Below are 21845 nucleotides of genomic sequence, written 5' to 3' on the forward strand. Positions count from 1 at the left end.
TGTGAATTCAGTGGAGTGTAAACATACACAATATATTTAAGCTAGCATTAAATTGGCTAGCTGAGGTAGCAATAATATGCTATCAAGGCAGAAATGAGTATGTGTGGTTTGCTCGATCCACCTTAAAAGCTGGGTGACTTTGCTGTTTAGCCCGTACTGGTCTTCCGTCAGTCCAAGCTGGCTAGTCACTAATGCTGGCTGAGTGAATCTGTGAGAAACAAACTTTTTCCTACAATTGGGGTAAGATGATCTAGAGAAGCTTACAGTAGGAAGCTAATGATGTGGATTTCTTCCAGTTCTTGTAAGTTTTTACTGAAAGAGTTGTGTTTCTTTGTTTTTAACAAATGTAATTGGGTTACTGATGGGTTTTTGTGGATTCTGTTTTTTCTTGCTAATGGATTGTTGGCCGTAGTAGCAAGGCAGTTAGAAAAGAGTGAGCAGTAATTGAGGTGGGGCTATGAGCTGCTTTCTGAATGTGGAGGAATGAAAAACGACTAACACCAAAAGGACCAGGAAGGTTTATATATGGTCTCTAGACTACGGTCTGAAATAGAAGACTCTGTTGCCCTTGGGGTGATAGTTTGCTGTTTGTAGGGAAAAAGGTACGCAAGCTGTCTGTGATTAAATGTCACCTTAGGAAACTTTTAGGAAGAGCAGTCTTCAAGTGTTTTAATTTACTGCTTCTTGTAAACCTCATCAAGTCACACTGTTCACATTCTCATCTGGATCTGGAATTTCAAGTTAATTATATTATACCTTTCCTTTTGATCTACTTCACAACTTCCGTCTTTAAAATGTTCTGACCGTTAATGTCCAAAAGTTAGTCTCGGGGTTCCTTGCATCATCCCAGTTGCGTAGGCTGCGAGTGCTGAGCTGTAGTTAGCCCATACAGGGTGGTGAGCCCAGTAGGGCTGAGGGCGCACAGGCCGTGTAGCAGCCACAGGGTCTGGCTCTTGGTTCCATATCCTGACCTTGAGGAAGGTGCTAGGATTTTTGCAAGGGTTCAGTGCTAAAAAGTTGCAAACCCAGGGGTATTCAGTGTGGAAGTAGGTAGTTTTTCAGCTCCTGAAACGGAGGAAGGCGGGAGAGAAATACACTGTGGTCAGCTGGAGCGAATCTGGCTGCAGGTAGTTCCCTGATGTTTGTTGGTTTTAATTTTTTGTCTATTTTTTTTAAAAAGCTGCACAAGTTAACTCTTGTCAGTATTGTTTGTGTTTCTACTCCTTCATTTTGCATCCTTGTTCAGCTTTAGACACAAAAGCCTACCTGTTCTCCTTGTACCTGTCTTTCCTGTCCAGGCTGTTGTTGCTTGCCAGCTTCTCTGTGAGCCTTGCAGAGGTGTTCCCTGGTGTCCCGCCAGCAGAAACGCAGTAGCTCCCATGTGTGCCCACCCGCAGATGCAGGTGATCGGCAGAAGAGGGGTTAGTATCAGCGCAGCCGGACCCCTGCTATAGGTCCTGTCTGAAACAAGCATGGCGCAACTCTCTTCCAGCAGCAGCAAACACTGCTGACTTCTCTGTGGTTTGGTCAGACTTAAACTGATAACAACATAACGTTAGTAGCAAATGAAAGTAGTACTCGTAAAATGCGTGGGATTATGCTCACAGTGAGGATCAGTAATAGCAGGACTGGGCTTTGCTTATCCAAGGGGAGTTTCAGTGATGTTTGTTGTTTCATGTCATTGCCTTATCCCTCATCTTCTCTTCACCTGTGACATGGAGCAGATTCTTGCCTATATAAGTAAGGTGATCATACTAAAGCCACTGCTTTTTTGGCATTTTATGTAGAAATACTGCACCACTGCTTTTCAATACGAACACAAAAAAATTCTCCGGTGCACATACATGTCACGTCCCTCTGTCAATACTTTCTGGTTATACCTCTGCACTATACTTCTAGAAATGTTACCAGGGCTATTGGATGGCATGATGCTATTCCGGTCTGTCTGCAGTGAAGTGCAATTATAAAGTGCTTTTTCCCCGCTGTATTTAGTTATTTACTGATAAGTTCCTTTTGTTTCTGTGTATTTCCCTATCAGGAGTGTCATATAATGCAGATGGTGTGTACTTTGACTGGAAAAAATAATGGTGCATATAAGGCAGGGGTCAGTTTGTGCTAAATGTCTTCCAGATGGCAGTGCGTAATAAGAGATCAGGTTGTCCCTCCATCTGTCCAGTCAAGAAACTGTATCTTTGTTTTGATTCTTGAGGAGGACTGTCTGCCTCTCTCCTCCCCTGCTGATTACGTATTGATCAGGGACAACATGGTATCATCTGCTCGGTAGGTAGATTTTATTTACTGTATCTGCAGAGGAGTGCCCTGAAAAGAATTAGGTAAAAAGTTCACTGGCTGTACTGCCAAGCATTTTTGTATAGCAATGAAACTGAAAGGCCAAGTTCACTCTGATTTGCCAGTACACATTGCACTAGAAGAAATTTTGGCTAGACACATCTTTCTCTTTGTGCTGCAGGTGCAGAGCTCTGCAACAGGACTTCTGTTTTATATCAGAAATGTTTGGATGGGAAAGGCAGAGGAGGCAGATAAGTGCCCTGGCTGTACGAGACCACAGCTTAGCTGGGCTCCACGGTTAGAGGTGTTAAACACTTCTGAGCGGTGTCTGCCTGTTCCCTGCAACTTGCTGCCTGTCTTGGGGGCAAAAAAACCTGCAAGTGCCCAGGAAAAAATGGCAGCTTGGAAAGCACTTGCTGCATGAGTTGTCTTCAGGGTCAGGCCATAGGTAACAGGCAGGGCAACCCAGTCTGGTCCCTTCCACGTGCTAAGGAAAGCTTCTGATCTTGCATTTAATCTCCAGCTGAGGTTGCTGAGCTGTAGCATGGCGTTTAGTCCAGACCAGACAGAGCCAGCGCAGCTCTGTCATGAATACTGGGGAATGAAAGCTGTTCTAAACCTGAGTTGGCGCTGGAAAACGTTGTGTTCCCCTGCATCAGCCTCTCTTCCAGCTCCTGTTATGCAGAGGGCACATTAAGCTGTCCTGAGGGAATTTGTGATAGGTGATGTGGGATGCACTAAAAGCTGTGTTCCTTTATCTGCAGATGGACCTTTCCCTGTCACATAGTTCACAGCCTGGGCAACTGTGATGCTCGGGGTGTGCTCCTCAGTGTTAGCAGGACACAGGCAGGAGTACCCAGGGGCATCTGTATGCACAGAAGGTCAGAAAGTGACTTTTGAGAATTGCTTAAAAAAAAACAGAGACAGAGCTTGAAAAGTGTTTGTTTTCTAATCAGCCGGACTCTACAGGATAAAGACTGGCCAATGTATAATTCATTGTGCACTGGGAAGACTTGGCCCTTTTGCTAGTATCCTTGCTACAACCATTTGAATATTACTAATTGGCAAATAAGTTTAATGGCAAATTCTGTTTTAGTAAGAGCTGTGGAGAAGAGGTTTTAATGTAGCCACTGCATGTCTGAGCTGATACAAGTACCATGAGTTGATACGTGTACCAGAGTTGATGGAGACTTAGGTTGGATTGTTTAAAAGTGGACACAAAGTCTGTGTTTTGGACAGGGTTGCTCTGCTATCCTGCCTCAGTTTGTGCAGTCCGTACCGTTTCTGAGCTGCTCTGCTTCCGCCTTGTCCCTTGGGAGCTTATTAGGGCGCCAGTGGGCAGCACCCATCTGCAGGTTCCACCCATCTAGCGATGGGCAATAACCAGTAGCACTACGCTGTTGTGATTCTACTACAGACAACACCGAACAGTCCCAAAATTGTTATGTGGCAATATTAGCCCTTGTCAGAGCAACAGCAGTGGGGAAAAGGAGTAGAGGCAGCCCATGGTACCCTGTCCTACAGCCCTCCCTCCCACGGCACGCAGGTGGTACTCATGTTGGTGCAAGGTGTCAGAGAAAATACAAGTACCAACTGCATCTCCGCCGTGTTGCTTTACAACCCACTTGTGCCAGGAAGGCAGCTGACACTTGGCAGGCGGGGCCTTTATATGAATCCAGGTTTTGACGGTTTAGATGAAGCTTGGAAAGATGAAGAGAAATTATTTGTGGATTTTAACGCATGCAGATACTATAGCTCATGAAAGTAAGCCCTGTGCCCAGGTAGCAGAGCTCTTCTAAAAATGCCTGTATTTTGATAGCTAGTTTTGCTTTGCGGAGAGCATTGGAAATGACATTAGCCAAAGCATATCTCTGCAAATTGTTTCATTTTATGCAGAAAGACTTAAAGGGGGAAACTGAAGGGCCGTAGATGGGCATTGGGGCCTGTGCGAAGGGTGTGGGTGAGAGAGGAACAAGTGCTACTGTAAGCAATTAACTGAGACAGTTTTATGTGTGCATAACATAAGGTCCATAATTTTATGTGCGTTTGGTATTCTTGCTTGGCTGGGCCCTCTTGTGAATTGTTTGGGTTTTGCAATTCTTTGTTTACTCTCCAAACAGATGTTCAGCATTCGCTTTTTTTTAGCAGTTTACTTTTTGCTTTAAAATTTTACTTTCTCTAATCTCCGTGTGACCCTATATAGTCACATCGCCTTTGTATATATTTGATGTTACTGCTATATTAGGAGAAAGACATTTTTAGCAAAGGGAAAAGTCCTTTGCATGGAAAAGGAAACTGTTATTTATTTATTTATGTATTTATGTATTTATTTATTTATTTATTTAAACTTGATGTGGTTGCAAATTTAGGAAGTCTGTGTCAGTGTCAGACCGGTTTGGACAAGCTGGGGAAAGAAGAGAAGGAAGGAAGGAAGGAGTGCATAAAGCAGAGATAATTTCTTGAAAGAAATAACTGAGTAGCTATCCCATATGGCACAAAGCTACTTCATGGATATGAGCTAATCAAGGTAAACCACTCTCAGAAGGAGCTTTTGTGATCTTAGTAAGTTAGTGGATAAACACTGTGGGGAATAACTGTTCTCGTGCTTGTATGTATTGTAACTAAAGTTAGGGATGTGATTTATGTTTGTCCTCCGTTTGTATACATGTTTCTAAAAAAAGGAACAATCTGTCCCTGAACTTTATCAACTCTTACTCAGTAACACAACTTAATCTGCCTTTTACTCAACTCTTACTCAGTAACACAACTTTCTACCTTCTACAATTACAGTATAATTACTGGGGTGGAGGGGAGAGGAAATTTTAAAAGGAATGGCTAAGATAACTGTTCATATTTAGTTCAGGAAACCTAAAAGAAACTTCTCAGCCAAGGCCTGGTTCCACCAACTTTTCCTTAAATGTTTGTGTCCAGATCTCTGGAAGCAGGAGCTGGCACAAGGGGAGGCTGTTGCGTGTGGCTGCTACCCCAGAACATCTGTGTCCCTCTGGTATGTCGGAGGTGCCCTGGAAAGGACAATGTGGTGTGACAAGACGCTACACTGCTCCTGCTTTTGAAACATGAAGTCATTGGTTGTTTAGTTCCTTTTTTGTCATTAGTTTAACGAGTGTGGCCAAGAGCAGGGGGAGTAGTATGGTTACCAGTCTACTTAAATAGAGGGAGAATGCAAGTGAGCTTCTTGTGGGGTGACCTTTCAGATACACAGGTGATTTACCTTCTTAAAGAGCATTAGAAGGCTCATGAGAGAAGTGTTTTATTTGTGTTGCTGTCGAGGATTTTTTCTCATTTGGGTTTTGCTTAGGAAAACAGAAAGTTCATGGAGCTGTACCCGTGCATTCCGCTCTGGTCTGCCTTGAGGAGAGGGAATGGCAAGACTACCCTCCCCTGTGTGCCGGGGATTTGGGCAGATAGCTGTTTTCTCCTATACTCTTGTTGGTGTCTGTGTGCAAGAGCTCCTTTTTTGCAGGGACCAGGAGAGGGCACGCCTCCCCAAAGCACCCCGCAGTGCCTTCCCTTGCTGCAAAGAAACTCGGTCTTTCCAATCTGTATTTACGTGCTCTGGAAGTCATTACATGGCTGTCATGCTTCTGAGCTTGGGTCTTGTGGGGCTTTGCTGAGCAGAGGGACTCGTAGGAATTAACAAATACAGCAGTATTACAGTCCTGTAATCTTAGCATTCATGTCATGAGTTCAGGGATTATTGTGCTTTTAGCTTTACAGTATAGGGAGAGCTTTTAAAGAAGAGAATATTTTAGTCCTGGGTTTTAGTTTTTTCTAAAAGACAAATCACTCAAGTCAATTAATTGAATGTTTGTATTGTATGCTGAGGAGAAAGGGCTGTGTGAGAACTGCAAAGTAGTCATTAGTGATTTATTTATTTTACTAATTTCATATACAGTTGAATTTCTCTGGCAGTTAATGTTATGGTCTGTAAGAGCTGTCAAAACTTTGCAGTGTTACTGGTTATGTGGTCATCTGAGAAATTAAGCGAAATAGGGTTTGTAAGAAGAAATAATTTGCGGGAGGTGTGAGAGAGACAGCATTGGGGAGGGGACAATGTGCTCCTTAGAGCTCCTTAGTTTAGATCCAGCCAAAATTCATCTTTTAAGGTGACTTCACTGCAGCTTCATGGGCACTTGTGAAATTTGTCAGCTTATTTTTAATAATTGTTTTGCAGCACTTCCAAGTCTGATAGCTGCAAAGACGTTGATAACCTCATTTCTGGCGATGTACCTTTGGCTGCAGCCCCTGGTGATGGTGTAGAACTGCCTGCTCAAGAAACTGAAGGTTTCACAAGGGAAAAAAAGAGGTATTGTGCAATGTTATTTCATACATTACAATAAATTTCCATGTCTGTACATCCTTGCTTAAGAAAACGTAAGTAGTGTGAAAGAGGCTGAATAACTTTAGCGTGTGTTTTGTCTAAGTTATATGAACATTTTGTTGCTAGATTTTGAAACCAAATGGTAGACTATCAAGACCTGCTTACTCCAGAATATTTACTGCAAAAGACCAGAAGAGGGAGCTTGGAGTACACTGGTTATTACTATGCTGATCCTTCCTACTATTTTTAAATTAATACATTGTTAGGGTTTTTTCCAAATACTTTCCCTTCTTGAAGTTGAAGTTTGTTTTGTTTTGGTTTTGTGAAACTGTGCAAGACCAGGTCATATTCAAGAGGACCGTCCTGCTCATTCCCCTTCAGATGCTGCCAGCGTCTTCCCCGCCCCACACTGCTGATTTGTATTGTAGTTGTCAGTACTGAAGGAAGAAGTTCAGCTTGGTTTTGCTCTTGCTGAAGAAATGTTGAATCATCTTGATTTCAAAGTTAAATGTTTCTCCCCTTCAAATTTGCATTGATTGGTGCCATAGTGTTTGATGGATGGCCTAGGGGATTTTTGCTTGGAAAACCCCCAAACTGGGTCCTCCCATCTCAGATACAGTCAAGACGAGACATGTGCTTGGATATTCATGTCAGAGCTTCAGATGACGCCTGACTTGTGGGTGATTAACCAGTATGCTGTTGTGGCTCAGCAATAAAGGCATGCCCTTATTGTGACGTCTATTAATGGAAAAGGTCACAGCACAGCTGAGAATATTAAATGGGCACTCCCTGGAGAACAGCGTTCTCCACCCCACAAATACAGGCCAGCAGCTTGTGACAAATACGATACAAGACAGGAGGCACCATGGGAGATACAGCTATTCCACTAAAGCTCTGTTCAGAAATGTCAAAAGATGCTGCTGTCAGCAGGAGGATGCTCTGAGTCATGAATGAAAATGTACACAATAGACATGTTCTGCTGTAGAACAGTGAATGAATACCTATCAGCAAATGCTATTCGAAAAACCATCCACAGTATAATATCTGGGAAACGTGTTGGTTAACTATTTGTTCTAAAGCTCTGATTATTTTGATCAGAAAATGGTGTCCTCACCTCTAGTGTATGTGCTTGCTGTAACACAGTTAGGCCAAGTCTTCCATGTAATGTTCCTCCATGATACTGTACTGGACCTGCACTTTTTAACCTGTGGATAGTTGGTGGGGAACAAAAGTGCTCAAAGGTCTGTTTGCACCAGTGTGCAAGTTCTGTAATCTGGAGAGAATTTTCTGAATGAAGGGTAGATACCATGGTCATTCTCTAAAAATGGAGAGAAATGGTCAGGTGAGGTTGTAAGTTAGAAAATATTCACCCCAAGATGTTGGTTCTTTCCAGAGTCATCCAAAATTGTTTGAACTTTGTGGATACCCTGGACTGAATTTCACATTCTGTGAGTGCTTTGGTGTGCTCACAGATGCCTATTGTTTATAAATCCAAATTGAAACCACCAAAACACATGGTGATTTTTTTTTTCTTTTCATCAGAATTCAGCATCAAAGAGAGGAGAAATAATTTTAGAACTCCGCAGACAAGCAGAGCTGCTGTGCTCACATATTTAGATTGGCTTGTGCCTCTGGAGTTTGTTTGGTTTTGATAATGATGTAGCGTGTTTAATAATGTAAATATCTGTGTCTGCGTAAGAATCTCCTGGATGGGGTAAACAATGGTGTAATTAAGTAATATTAGTAGAACTGCTTAATGCAGAATCAAAATCCAGCCTAGGATGCCAGTAACCAAAATGGACACTGGCAGGCATCCTCGTTAGGCCTTGAGAATAGCAGCGTTATCACCCACAGCCTTCTTTCTCTAAAGCTGAACTTACGTGTTTGTTCTTTTTGTAACATGAACACAGACTTTCACAGATCTTAATTGAAATTAAGATGCGTACAGAGGTGAGAATTAGAGATATCTGTGGGACGAAAGGTAATTCTTGCATCCTCCTGAAAAGCAAAGACATTACTGTCCAAATAGCTCTTTGTTGTTATAATCAGCCCCTTATGTAAATACTTCTTGGACTATCTTGCATTTTTATGCGATTCGTGTGTATCAAGTCAAATCAGCCACAGAAAATTGGGTTATGTTTCACTTTTTGTCACATTTATGACAACTGCCTGGATGGCAAGGTGCTAAACTTCTGCAAATGCCGTGCCACTGCACAATTTTCTGCAAAATGGATCCTTGAGGCATTTCAGTCTCCTCTGTGATTATGATGGTCACATTATGAACTGTGTCACAGACACTTCATAATTTGGGAGAAGTGCAGAAATACTGCCAGTGAGTGTAACTTGTCCTTTATGGAAGCCCTATGGATAGAGCTGGAAAGGCTCTGAAGAGCTGATCCATCCCTCTGGTTGTCCTATGAGGAAGAGAGACGGATATAATCCATTCTGTAGAGCAAAAAGCAAGCGCTGTCTTTGTGCATGCCCTCACGTGTAGCCTCGCTACCTGCTTTGAAAGATACACCTGTGATGTTAAACGTGGCTGGTGTGATTGGAGAGGTGGGTCCTCCCTGATGTCAGATGCAGGGTCAGTTTTCTTTCATAAAACAGACTGGAGTTGGATCATTTTGAGAGACTCTGGATGGATAGCGAACTTCTGCTGATCTCTGAAATTAAAAACACATCTCTTACCCAGTTTTTCTGAAATGAGCCTGGAACCAGTTGGAAGCACAGCAACAAATCTTTCTATCAGAAAGCAAAAAGTCACAACAGTCTTTACAGAAAGCTCCACTTTCTGTGTTGTTGATTTCCAAAAGGTAGTTTCATAATAATTCCCTGGGAGGAAGCAAAGCTGAATTATTGGTGTCACACAGAAGAACAGGATAAGCTTTATGACTTCTGGGTTTTATTTGCTTGATCACTTGTTGAAAACAAGTTTTCTCCTTTTGTCCACCTCTGGAGAGGCTTGGTGTAAAACCAAGTGAATAAAAATTAATGTATTGCCTTCATTTATGACCAATACTGATAATCCTAGACTGAGTTGCTTTTAATGATGTAATGAAAACCAGGAAGGGATTAAATGGGATTCAAAAACACAAGGCTTTCTTCCTTAAGTGAATTTAACCCTTTTGAAAGGGATGAGTCATTGCACTAAGTTTACAGCTGCACTGAGCAAGGAGGAGATGGGAAATACAAGTGGGGGCTACAAAAGGAATCATAAGGCCTTCTTGTTTCCAAAGTGTGGAGTTTTGAGGGGTTTAGATTTTTTTTTTTTTTGGGGGGGGGGTGATTTGTTGATTTTTTTTCCATGTATTTTATGAACTGGATGGTGGTATATACCTCTAATGTGTGTCTGGACTCTCTGGTGCACAAGTGAAGTGATGTGTTTTTATAATAGCAATAGAACAAAGCCTATTACTGAGTAATAGCATCAAATCCCAGGATGTCTGCTGTGTTTCAAGCCAAAAATGTTGTGGACTAAGTGCATTTTCTTGTAGCTGATTGTGGGACTGGTATGGTGGGGTCCCCAGACGAGGGACTGGATCCTGCAGGCTTCTCTGGGTGAACCCATGACTGGGGGGGACATGGTTCTGTGTGTGCTGGGCAGAGTGCCTGGGGACCCCCATGTTGTCTGCTGGCAGAGGACAGCTTCCATAAACCAGCAGCAATTCAACAAATAGCTTCCAGTAACTGCATTTTTAAAAGGCAGAGTATTAGCGGATACTTGACAGAAGAGGGAAATTTCACCAGTTTTCTAACCATATCTTTGGTCAGGATTTGAGCGCTCTGGGGTGCGTTCTGCCTGCATGTTTATGCTCAAAGAGAGCAATTATTTGTGTGTGTTGTAGAGCTTCTCTCTGTACGTGGCAGTGGACAAAAGGGCGATGGTAGCCCTCTGTTTGCTTGTTATTAACTGTGTATTTTACAGGTTCCCTCAGGCGATATATGGTAATTTCCCTGCTGCTAGAACAGGTTCAGCAGCATGAAAATGAATATGTCATTACACTAATTAATCCATCCACAAGGAATTTTAGAATGGCATTAATCATCTTGCATCAACCCTACAAAACTGGCAGTACAGATTCAAGGCAGAGGTTGTACACCTGGCTTGGGCTGCTGTTCACTGGCACTGTGGCACGCACGGTGACAGCTCCGAGGGCACCAGAGGAGCCTGGCACTGCCAGGAGGGTGGAGGACTTGCAGGGGATCACCTCTTGTCCTAGCGCAGGTAATGCATGGGTTAAAACTGTTAAGTCAGGTGTATTTTGTATTTCTCAATAATCAATGTTATGTTTAAATATGGCCTGTGCTTTTGGGGCACTCTACCCCTAATGCTAAATCTTTTAAAAACAAAAGCAAAAAGAACCCCCTGAAAAACACAAAAAAACCTTCAATCCAGTTTTCTGTTAGCTCTTTTGAAATCAAATTGAAGCTGTAAGCCAACTTCTTTCAGAAGTTACCCAGTCATCATCTGACCACCCATCCTTCGCAGTCACAGCAAAGACTTGCACCAGGCAGGAATACTGTTCTTGTCTGATTTCTTCATCCTGCATTTTCGTCATCGAATTCTTCACATAGGCCCTGAGGGCAAGAGACCTTTGGATTCTGCCTCCTGAAATCTCCTGCGACAGGGTGCCCCCGGAGAGTGTTCCTCGCACTGATCTTGGCAGCGGAGGGCAGGTGCATGAAAGCCCTTAAAAATGTCAGTCCCCTCCTGGCGTTACGCAGCTCCTTTCCTAACAAGGCTGGTTCCAGCTGTCTCAGGGATCTTACACCTTGGGATGTTTAAAGGCTTAGAAAGAATCATGGAAGCAAGAAAAGGTCCCATGGTCTGTGATGGCAGTTTTGCAACTCCAGTGCTCGGAAATGTCAACAGAACTTTGGGCATTTAGCTCACGGACGTGGTCTGCAGAGGCATATTCAGCAGTAAAACAAACTCCCTCCTTTGGTGTGGTTATGCTTGTGGTTCCAGTCTGAAGGCTGGGCCAGAAATTTGGAAAACAGGGGTTTAAAGTTTTGTTTCTGATCCAGTGAATTCAGGCTTGGTTCATACAGTAGTAGCATGATACAAATGGAATCCAAAACTGAAGTGTCTGTGCTTCAGCAGGAGGGGAAAGCACAGGAGCAAATGGCCGGCCAGAGGCTGCACAAAATGATGCGGGACGAAGAGTTTTCCACAGGGGTTTGGCTGCCCTGGAGCCTTAATGTAGGTCTCCTCTGTAGATCTGCGTGGTAGACGGACCCCCTTGTTCCTTCGGTGAAATCTCTGCATGGCCACCGTGGAGGCTTCCACACTTGAGGGTGTGCTCAGCTCTCGGAAACCTAATCTCCCTGTTTGTATGGCTCTCAATTTCATAAAACGCTTTTGTACACGGAATCTTCTGGTGTGTTTAGTTCTCACGTTACTGATCGTAAATTCATTGCTGACCTCTGAAAGACTGTCGCCCCCCTGGCATCCTGAATAGCACCGTGCAGGGGCCCCTTTTGTTATCTTTGCAGTGGGTTTCCCATGCAGGAAATTTCAATAACTAAGCAGGCATCTTGGTTATTCATAACTCTTAATGCCATTAATCTCACTTGCAATTTAGATTAAGCAGAGATCTTAGCAACCGCACAGTGATCAATGGGGGTGGGGGGCACAGTTTTTTTTTTAATTTATTTTTATTTTTATTTTATTTTTATTTTTATTTTTACTTTTTTTAGAAACCCATTCTAGTGTTTGTTTCCTGTGAGTTGCAGTGTCCGTCCTGGGTGCATCATCACTGGTCACTCCATTTTTCTTTGACTGGAAATACTCCGTCAGTGTGCTCAGGCTTAAAATTTTGAGACAGTGGGTTTTTTTCATGAACTAACAATGTATCAATGCAAATAAAGCACTCACACCGTGTTAATCTAGATAAGTGGTGGAGCAGACAACGTGTTTATCAAAGTACTTAATCTGTAAGAGTAAGTTAAATCTCTGAAGCTTTACACCTAGTATCTTCTCATGTTATTTTGTGGTGTATCATGGTAACACAGATAGGGCTGTGTTATGCCAGGTATTGTGCAGAGGCAATTGAATGAACTGCTTTTCTTTTTCTTGAAGAGAATATTGAAAATATCCCACTGATGTAACACTCTGTAATTATTTTACTGCTCAGATTTCATTTACACTCTCTAGTCATGAATCAGTACCCCACTCTGAGCCCATTAAAAAAAAAAAAACCAGCTACAAAAAAACCAAACCCCACCAAGACTGTAGCTTCAATCTGAATGTCGTTCATTCTTACTTTAGGGCTGAATTTCTGATTTATCTGTACTTGAGGGGGATTAAATTAGGGATAACTGCATCTTTGAAGGATGGTAATGAATGTGCCTTTAAATTGCTAATTATAGACTACAATCATATCTTAATTATACTGTGGACATGAACTGCACTAAATGCCTATTTATTAGGCAGTACTAAAGTATAGGTGTTACAGTTTATGTTAACACTACTGTTTTTGCCAGTAAACCAAAATGGGATAAATTTGTTGCATATTTCAGGTAACTTCTCATACTTACTCTTTTCATTTGCAGCACAAAGTTCCCCCATAAACATAAGGGAGAGAAAGAAAGAGATCTGCCTTTCTTCCAGTGCTCTTGCTACCTGACAGCAAGAGGTCAGTCCTCTCTCTGATGATTTGCATGGCTCTACAGGAGGTGGCATTTACTTCAGTTCTCTCTTTGGGATATCATCTTTCAAAATAACAAAGATTTTTAATTTTAAATGGTGGTCTATTCACATGCAATACTGTGGCTATTCCCTAAAGCAAAAAAAATTAGAATTGCACTTCTGGGGAGAGAGAGATTGAAGGGGTTAGGGTTGCTTTCTGTGCTTAGGTGTCACTTTCTGAAGGATTTGCTGACGGTGCCAGCATCAAGTATTGCCACTGTCCCGGTCCCACAGTGGTGCAGGAGCGCAGGCAGTGAGCTGGATTGTGGAATGACCTGGCTGGAAAAACAAATGCGAGATCAATGTGGTCTTGCAAAGATTCCTGCTGGCACATCTCTGGGCGTAAAGTAAGAGTTGAGTTAACTGGATAAAGTGAAGAGCCAAAGTGAAGGGTAGCAAATGCCTTGTAGTGTTCAACCGGCAGTCTCAGCAGCAAATTGCTTGAAGAGGTCTTCTAAGTGACTCTCCTCAAGGCACGTGGAAATTAAAAGATAGATCCTCTCTTTAGAGAGGGGAGGTAAGACTAAGGAGCAAAAATCTGTCTGCAGGAGTGAGAAAGACTGATTTGGAGAATAAACAAACAAACAAACAAAAAATTCTGAGTGTCCCAGGACTGAAAAAATGCATGGTGAGTAAATTAGCACAGGATTATGAGTAACATGCCTAGAGCCATGTATTTTTGTGCAGCCTATAATGAAGAATGCTTGAATTCTTTAAAAGCCTGTAAAACTGCTTACTGTATAACCTTCTGAAAGATGAACTCCAAACCTTGAGGGCCCACGTGGTTGAAAACAGTCTGCTTGACCTTCTCTGTAATGCAAGGATCAACACTGGTCCTGGGAGACCCATATTTCTGGGAAGGACTTAGCAGACAGAGCCTGTGCTTAGACGGCATATCAGCAAAGGCCGGGAAGGGCTGGTGCTCCTGGAAGGGTTTTAGAGTACAGGACTCTCCAGCCTTGGGTGTCCTGAAAAAGGCTGTCACCACTGCACTTCAAAAGATGTCAATGCTTTTATGCGCTAATGTGTTCTCAAAAGTACACCAAGCCTCCCGGAGGCACTGGTTTGCCTTGCAACTGTGTCTGTACAGAACAGTGTTGATTTTTTTTGAGCAGTTTGGTCCTTTTAGTCCTTTAGGAAAGATGTTGCTGTTTCTTAGCAGTCTGATGTTGTGGATGTCCTAGCCATGAGCCCTTTGTTACCTGGCAGCCTAATAATAAGGGAGTCCTAGGGGTGAAAACTTCTTCCCAGGCTACACTCAAGGCTTTGGGATCCAAAACCAATATCATCTAAATATCAAAAAAATATTTTGGGGGGAGGGGGATTCTGTTTAAACAATGACCTATCCTTTGTTAACATTTTCCCTTTTATGTTTGTTTTTTGTTTGCTTTTTGTAGACAGTACTGTTCCTCAGAGCTTTGGCAGCAGCCTTCAGGATACTAGAGAAACCCCTCTTTGTTACTGGGATGTTTGTTTTTGCTCTGTTCCATGCAGTTTGCTTTATGTGGTGCTCATTTCTGCACAATACCTCAATAATGCAGTGCAGCTAGGAGGTATAGCTTAATATTCACCCACTTCTTCCCAAGGGGGGTAGATGTGTGAGGGAAGGTTTTCTTTCAGTAGGCTCTTTGATGTTTCTGTGTGTGTATGTGTGGTCATGTTTACAACTAGCGTAAATGCCTACCACGATGGACAGTGAAGCCAAGAGCAAAGAAACAGAACATAAATTTCAGTATATCATAAACCTTATCACAGTCCTGGCCAGCACTGTTTTTTGATGGAAGCCAAAAATTTCAAATTGGGTGCAAGTGACCAAAGTCTGAATTTATATATAAACATGAAATGTAGTAAGACCAAATATTTAGGGGCCTGTACAGCGTTTTAAACAACTAACCAATAGACATCAAGTTTCAGTAAAACATTAATTTAGTATAGGCCAAAATATGGCTCTTGCTTAAATGGATGAAACACGGAGGAAGAGAAAATGATAAATTCTAAAGGATGGTACTGAATACTTAAATAGTCTTTTTCAGCAGTGGGATCACAGTAAGTTGTTATGTGGCTGTTCATCCCTAGGCTGAAATGCCTGGGGCATCTTTAAGTCCTTTGAAGCCACAGTGGGATTTTTTTCTTTTTTTTTTTTCTTTTTTAGCTACATCTGTGTGTTTTTCAGGTTCCAGAGAAGTTCTTACAAAATGTACTTATAGTGTCAACACAGTTCTTATATTTTTAAAAGCCAGCACTAAATTTAGTACTAAATTGATGCTTCTTGGCAGGCCCAGAGGGTGGATTGGGGCCAGGCAGGAGAGGGAGAGCTCCCCTCTCATCCGAGGTCTTTCTTACTGATCAGGGCAGGCTGCAGGGAAAACCTTCCAGTGCTGCTGATCACACACCACGTTTGTGTTCAGACGCGAGGTCTATCAAACTCTGTGCTTCTGCCCCACGGAGAAATCAAAGGCCAGAGCCAGCTTTGCAAGCTTACTGCTGCCGTTGCATGATGCTTAATTACATGTCCCCTCTCTCTGAAGTGCAAGAAGTGAAATGAGTGACATGATCCTCTGAGCATCTAGAGTAGTTTAAAGAGTACCTGGGCTTAGGTGAATGTAGCAACAAGCAAAATGACAGATCCTCTCCAAACCTCAGCCTAGGGTTGGTCCACAGACAGCTTTGTAGTGTAACAGATTTCATGACCAAATCAGAAGTAAATGTACAATCTGGATTCTTGCACAGTGTCGGTCAGAGACTGCAGTCTTTTATTTGTTACACTTGCACCCCTTAGTCAACAAATGCTTTCAAGTCCAAGGCTCAGTTACAGCACGTCTTTTTTCGAAAGACCATCGCAGTCTGGAGTTTTAAAATTATTAAATGTGTTTCCTCCCCATGAGGTAACTGTACTCACTATTGGGAATTTGCATGTAAAGGTTGATTTGATTTTGTTTTCCTAATTTTAGTTTCTCTCATTGGATCTTGTGGATGTAGTACATGTTCAGAGTCACCACTGCTTTCAAGCATGTAACTTCTCTTTGTGCAGGTGCCTTTGCTTGTCATGGACTGAGCTCCTTCATTTTTGGTCTGAAACATTTTCCTACGGCTCCGAGCAGCTCTCTTCTGGCCAGTCAATGAAGTATTGACACTAAACTGGCAGAAGCACATCCATCAAGGTCTCACTAGTGTTGCAGCCCATGCTCTTGTTTTTCCAGTGCTCCAGTTCACGTTGCTGTAATTGAGCTGCTGGGATGGTTATTTTTCAAAGAAAAGAGTTAAATCCTGTCCCTTTATAAGCAGGAGCGGTATAGAGGCAGTGAGCTGTCCTCATGGTGAACCTCTGAGCTGTGCCAGAGCTGTGGACACGAAGTGGGGTGAGAGGGAGGGGAGAAGGAGGCAGTACCTTGTCTGTGACACCCCGCACAACAGACCAGAGCACCCTGCTAAGCCGGACAGTACGTGCAAAGAAACCAGTTGGGCTCGAAAGGCTGCAGCCCTTGATCCTGCAGACTGTCAGTGAACATGTTAGCCAAGACCTGCGATTTCTAGTGGAACTGGGATGCCTGTTGCATGGAAGTGTTGGGGAATGGGATAAAATCTTTCTACACTATACAGCTCCTGAAAGGACCATGCTGCCTCAGAATAGGATTCAATCCAAGCCTTTTTTTATTGGGCCTTTGTTTATGTAATAGATGTATGCCTGAAACTTGAGGGAGTTGACACAGGCATTTTACGTGTATTCTTCACACTTGTTAGGAAGATGACACAATATTCCTGTCTTCCCCACTGGCAGGACAAACAGTGCCTGTGTTCTTCCTCTTGGCTTCCAGGTACCTGCTAGGGCTTTACTTTCTCAATATGGTGTTTGCCTTTCTAAGGAATTTTTTTTCTCTTTCCTCTGTAACAAAAGAAATCCATTAGGGAGCTCTTACAATATTCAAAAGACATGTCCTCTGTAGTTCAGTAGAGCTACCGCATGCAAAACTGAAGCTGAGCTATAACCTCAACCTAATAGGGTCTCTGAATACAGCCATGTAATTTTAGTCTGTTGGCTGGTACCGTTCATTTCCCGTACTGGATGGAAATACTGGAGTTATTAACCATTTCAAATCTACTGCCAGAGTGTACATGGGGCTTTTCATACACTTTCTTCAATTTCTGTGGTCTACTTACTTGGGAATGCTCCTGACAAGTGTTTACCTGACATTACGTTAAAGTTCTGCACACCGAGTTATGTTTTTATTTGGCTCTGCTGATTTGCTGTCATTAACAAAATTGTCCAGTTCATGGCATTTTATGCTTATCTTGGTAAATGTCCGGTGAAGTAAGTACTGCTGTGAAAGGGCTAAAAAGCAGCCTGTATTCTTTAGCACAGAAGAGGTGCAAACCTGTCAAGTGACACTGTCCTGTATTTTCAACTCGGAGAGTTGTAGAGTTGTGACGGTGCCTGGGATGAGTCTGGTTCCTCATATCTGGTCCAGTGATGACTGGAAATGGCTGTTTGGGCAGGTCAGGCTGCCCAAGCAGTGAGAGCCTTCCCCTGGGAGGTGGAAAATACAGAAGGCGTAGTGAGCTGCCATCACCTTGACAAGGGAGCATCAGAGCTGGGCTCTGCTGCAGAGCTTGGGGGTTAACCGTGGCTCAGGCACCCAGCTGGGCGCCAGAAATTCTGAAGCTGGGTCCCTGAGTGAGGCGGGTGCCGCTGCTTCTCTGGGGGACTTGAGACGAGTGTTGAGCAATGAGACACTAGAAATGAGGGTTTGGCTTTCACCAGAAACGAAGCAACCCCAAAATTGTAACTTGCTTGGAAGTTTGTGGCTAAACAAAGTGCTGGCTCGCTAGCTTTTCCCCTTAGTTTAAAAAAAAAAGAGAAGAAGAGGCACATTTATTTTGATGCTGTTCATAAAACAGAATTTAATTTTAGTCAGTCTCTGGAAATTAAATGGGCTTTGTGCTCACTAAGCATCTTCTTATCCCAAGAACAATTCATTGTGGGTGCACCCAGAGAGACAGAACCTTGCACATGTATACAGCAACCCTTATTTTTGTAAAGTAAGGAAACCCTCCTGGATTTCCCTTTTTGCAAGCAGAGAAAAAAAGCAGAAGCTGTTTAAGGTGTGAGCCTAGTGAGGCCTCCACTGAAACGTGAAAGCCATGCTGTGGTAGGTGCTTGGAGGTTAGTATGTTTTAATATTTCTGTTAAATTTATCTGATCCTTTTGACCTCTCTGCCTTGTCACGTATCCGGAATTGTTACATAGCTTCAAGCCATATGTGTCCCTAGAGTTTAATTCCTAGTATAGACAGTAGTGCAACTGATTTTTTCTCTTCCCCTTTAGTGATGCAAAACATAACTTGTATGTGGAGCATCTGTTATTTGCTGAAGACAGTGATGTGGAGAGTGATGGTGCCCAGCCCTTTCAGTTTGTTAGGCACGTGAATTCCCACTACCCCGGTACCTCCACGGTGGCAAAAGGATAAGCTTATTCATAGGGTTTGGAGAGCTGTTTGCTTGGGTTTGTACTTTCCGGGCTGAAAGATCCTCAGCGCTAATCACACCCGAATTAGATGACGAGCATCCCCGCGGCTCTCCACCTCATGGTCCAGCAAGGGGGTCTGTGCAGGCAGAAGCAAAATGGTTAAGTGCACCGATCTGTTGGATGGAGCTGCGCCGGGTAGGGTCCGCTCCCACTTTGGCTTGTTTACCTTGGCTGCTCATGATATTCTCCCTACGTTCCTCATGGAAGATTCCATTTTTTGCAAGAGGGATGAGCTCATTTGTTTAAATGAAAAAAAAAGCAGCCGTTCTGCTTATTAATTCTCTCTGCAATCATCCCGATATGCACAACTTGCCTGTTATTAAAGGGAAATGTATGCACGGCATCCAGTGCACACGTACATTTGCATTTCAAATCAGCTGAGTCAACACAATATAATGGTCCTGCCTGTAGGTCCTTAGGGAGCCACAGTAGCTGACAATGTGTGCTTAAAGGGAGGGTCTGCTTTTCTTCTTCTTTTTTTTTTTTTTTTTTTTTTTGAAGCCAGTTTCAATAGCCAATAGCCCTGTGTTAGAGGCGCTTGCACTGTAGTTGCTTGGACCACTGATGTTTAGCAGATGATTAGCCTGTCACAGTGGCTGGGATTTTATTTTATTTTATAAATAGTGTTCATCTGGACCAAAAAAAAAAAAAAATAATACTGGCAACAGTTCAGAGAAGAGAAGCTGCTGCTGAAGTGTTTCTGCTTGTGCTGCCACTGATGCAAGCAGCTGTTTCCATCTGCACTGCAGTATTGCAGCCTCTACACAGTCAGAGCTCTCCGGGCTCCTTGCTGGTGGAATTACGGAGGAAGCTGGCCTGGCTCGCATCTAGCTTCAACCCAAGGGCACGCTGAGGATGGGAGGGTCGCAGTCCCTGCAGCAGGCACAGACAGGTAGCCTGAACCGGGAACCGTCAGAGGCCATGTAAGTGTGGATTCCCTTTGCTCTCCTCTTTTTTCTCTGTGCGGTTGGGCCTGCAGCCTTTCTGCACTTAACCTGTGCCGTGCGTTAAGGAGCTGACTTCTGTGTCTGAGGCCTTTGTTTAATGCTAATTGCATTCAGCTGGAGACATAGTTAAGGTTTTGCTGAATATTGCGAGTTCTGTTTTATAATGCTTCCCTAGTATGAAGGCACCTCGCTTGGACTGACCACTTCGATTCGTTTGTGTTGAGCAATAGCTGTGTACCATATGTTTTGTCTTTTTATGTTTTGGATGCATAATCAATCAAACACAATGACCATTCCCAGTGAACAAAAAAACACCCCTTCCCCCCTCCCAACCCCACCACCTCTGTGTTTTCCATTTAAAATGCACAGCATGGAGCTGCATTTCACTGGTTTTTCAGGGCTTCTTTTTGCTTTTTTCTATACAGATACTGCTTTTCAGGTCACATCACCCTTGTCAGCATCCGTCCCTGTCATGGTATTATATCCTCTGATGAATCATAAGCAAGGGGTCCTTAGATCTCTTCTCACTGAAGGCCAACTCTGAAAGATTCATTGCGGGGTGGGAGGAAAAAGCAAACAATTAGCGGTTGTTCGGAACAAGTTATCACTTTTTCAGATGGCTAAATCATGTATGAAAGTGCCCAAATATGTATGTGCCTGCAGAAACAGCAGAGTCATTTCCCATTTGTTAATAGGATTTTGTCATTTATTGGTTGAAGATTTATCGCTTTACTTAGCCAACAGTCTTCTCTCCCTAACCCTCCACCCCAAACTACTAAGCTGGCATGCTAGAGCATGGACCTTACCTCTGAATGTATTTTAGAAGAATCCTCTTGTCTCCTATTGTTGTTTCAGTTCAATAAATCACATTTATCTAACATGTCTGAACACTGAGTTCATTTCTGATCATATTATTTTGCTAAGTTTTAGGTATGTGTCCACTAGGGCTAGTCTATAAACTATGTAACCTCATGTAGGTCTCTTAAATTTTTTTTAATATTATGTCTGCTTATTAAAGTGGATCTAATTATAGTTGAGATATCATTTGTATGTTTGAGATAAGTGCTTCAGAGTCAATGGGGAATGGTAGATCAGTAACCGATAGTTTTGCCCCTACAATAGGCCTTACAAGTAGGTATATGCTCCCTATTGTCATATCCAGTATATCAGCAGGTAGCTTTGCTTGGTACTGTCCTGTTATATTTGTAGGATACAGGCCTAACAGCATTTCCGGATCCTTTGTTCCTTTGATGTATAGCTTCACCAATTACGATTTTTTTTCTATATACTTCCATCTTACATAGTACTGGCATTCCTATATACAGCATCTATTTTAATGATATGGTGGAATAAACTGATGCCTCATTATCTTTAAAGTACTGTAAATTACATTTTCATCTGCACAAACTGGTGCTGATTTTTAACAGTGATCCAAGGACTGGGCAATAAAAGAGATGTAGCTAAAGCAGGGTTCCATGGTTTTTATGTACAATTTTCACAGCCTTTTAAGAATTCATTCTGTTGAAGAACGTATTGATCAAGGGGTGTGTATGTTTTTTTTTTTTTTGGGGGGGGGGGCGCGCATGAGTAAATTATATTGTCATGTCTTGCAATTACTTATTTTATATATAAATATACTCATCTTTTGCAGTAAGTCATTCCCGTGGGGTTTCAGTATGATCTTTTAAGGCCCGACGTAATCAACAGATACACTTTTAGCACAGGTGTCATTCAGTAACTGTTGATGTCCTTGGGAAGAGTTTGTGGAAGATATTACTCATCTTGCATTAAATAAATCACCAAGACAGTGTGCCGTTTTCCTCACTCCAACTACATATTCTTTAAAATAAGATGAGTATGGAGATGTTTCTTCATCCTTGAGAAAGTATGAGCCTGTTTTCCCAAAACAAGAACCTCCTTACAGGATGTCATGGTAATCAGTTCTGGTCTGAGGTTTTGACTTTGTACCCTAATAACTCTAACTTTTACCAACGCTTTTTTAATGAGGTGTCATTTAACTTACTTCGCAGACACAAGCAAATTCCTTAATGG

The 21845-nt window shown here is 42.6% G+C and overlaps 1 protein-coding gene across 5 annotated transcripts in view; it reads left to right on the forward strand.

The window, feature by feature from the left end:
- The window catches only part of TACC2 (transforming acidic coiled-coil containing protein 2), a 101482-nt gene that overhangs the window by 18354 nt on the left and 61283 nt on the right, over nt 1-21845 (forward strand). For all 5 annotated transcript variants that reach the window (XM_059821005.1, XM_059821002.1, XM_059821006.1 and 2 more), the window contains exon 3: nt 6485-6616. In XM_059821005.1, the coding sequence (XP_059676988.1) occupies nt 6485-6616 (132 nt within the window). The remainder of the gene's footprint in view (nt 1-6484; nt 6617-21845) is intronic.

Source organism: Gavia stellata, chromosome 9, assembly GCF_030936135.1.
Source record: "Gavia stellata isolate bGavSte3 chromosome 9, bGavSte3.hap2, whole genome shotgun sequence".
NCBI classification, from domain to species: Eukaryota; Metazoa; Chordata; class Aves; order Gaviiformes; family Gaviidae; genus Gavia; species Gavia stellata.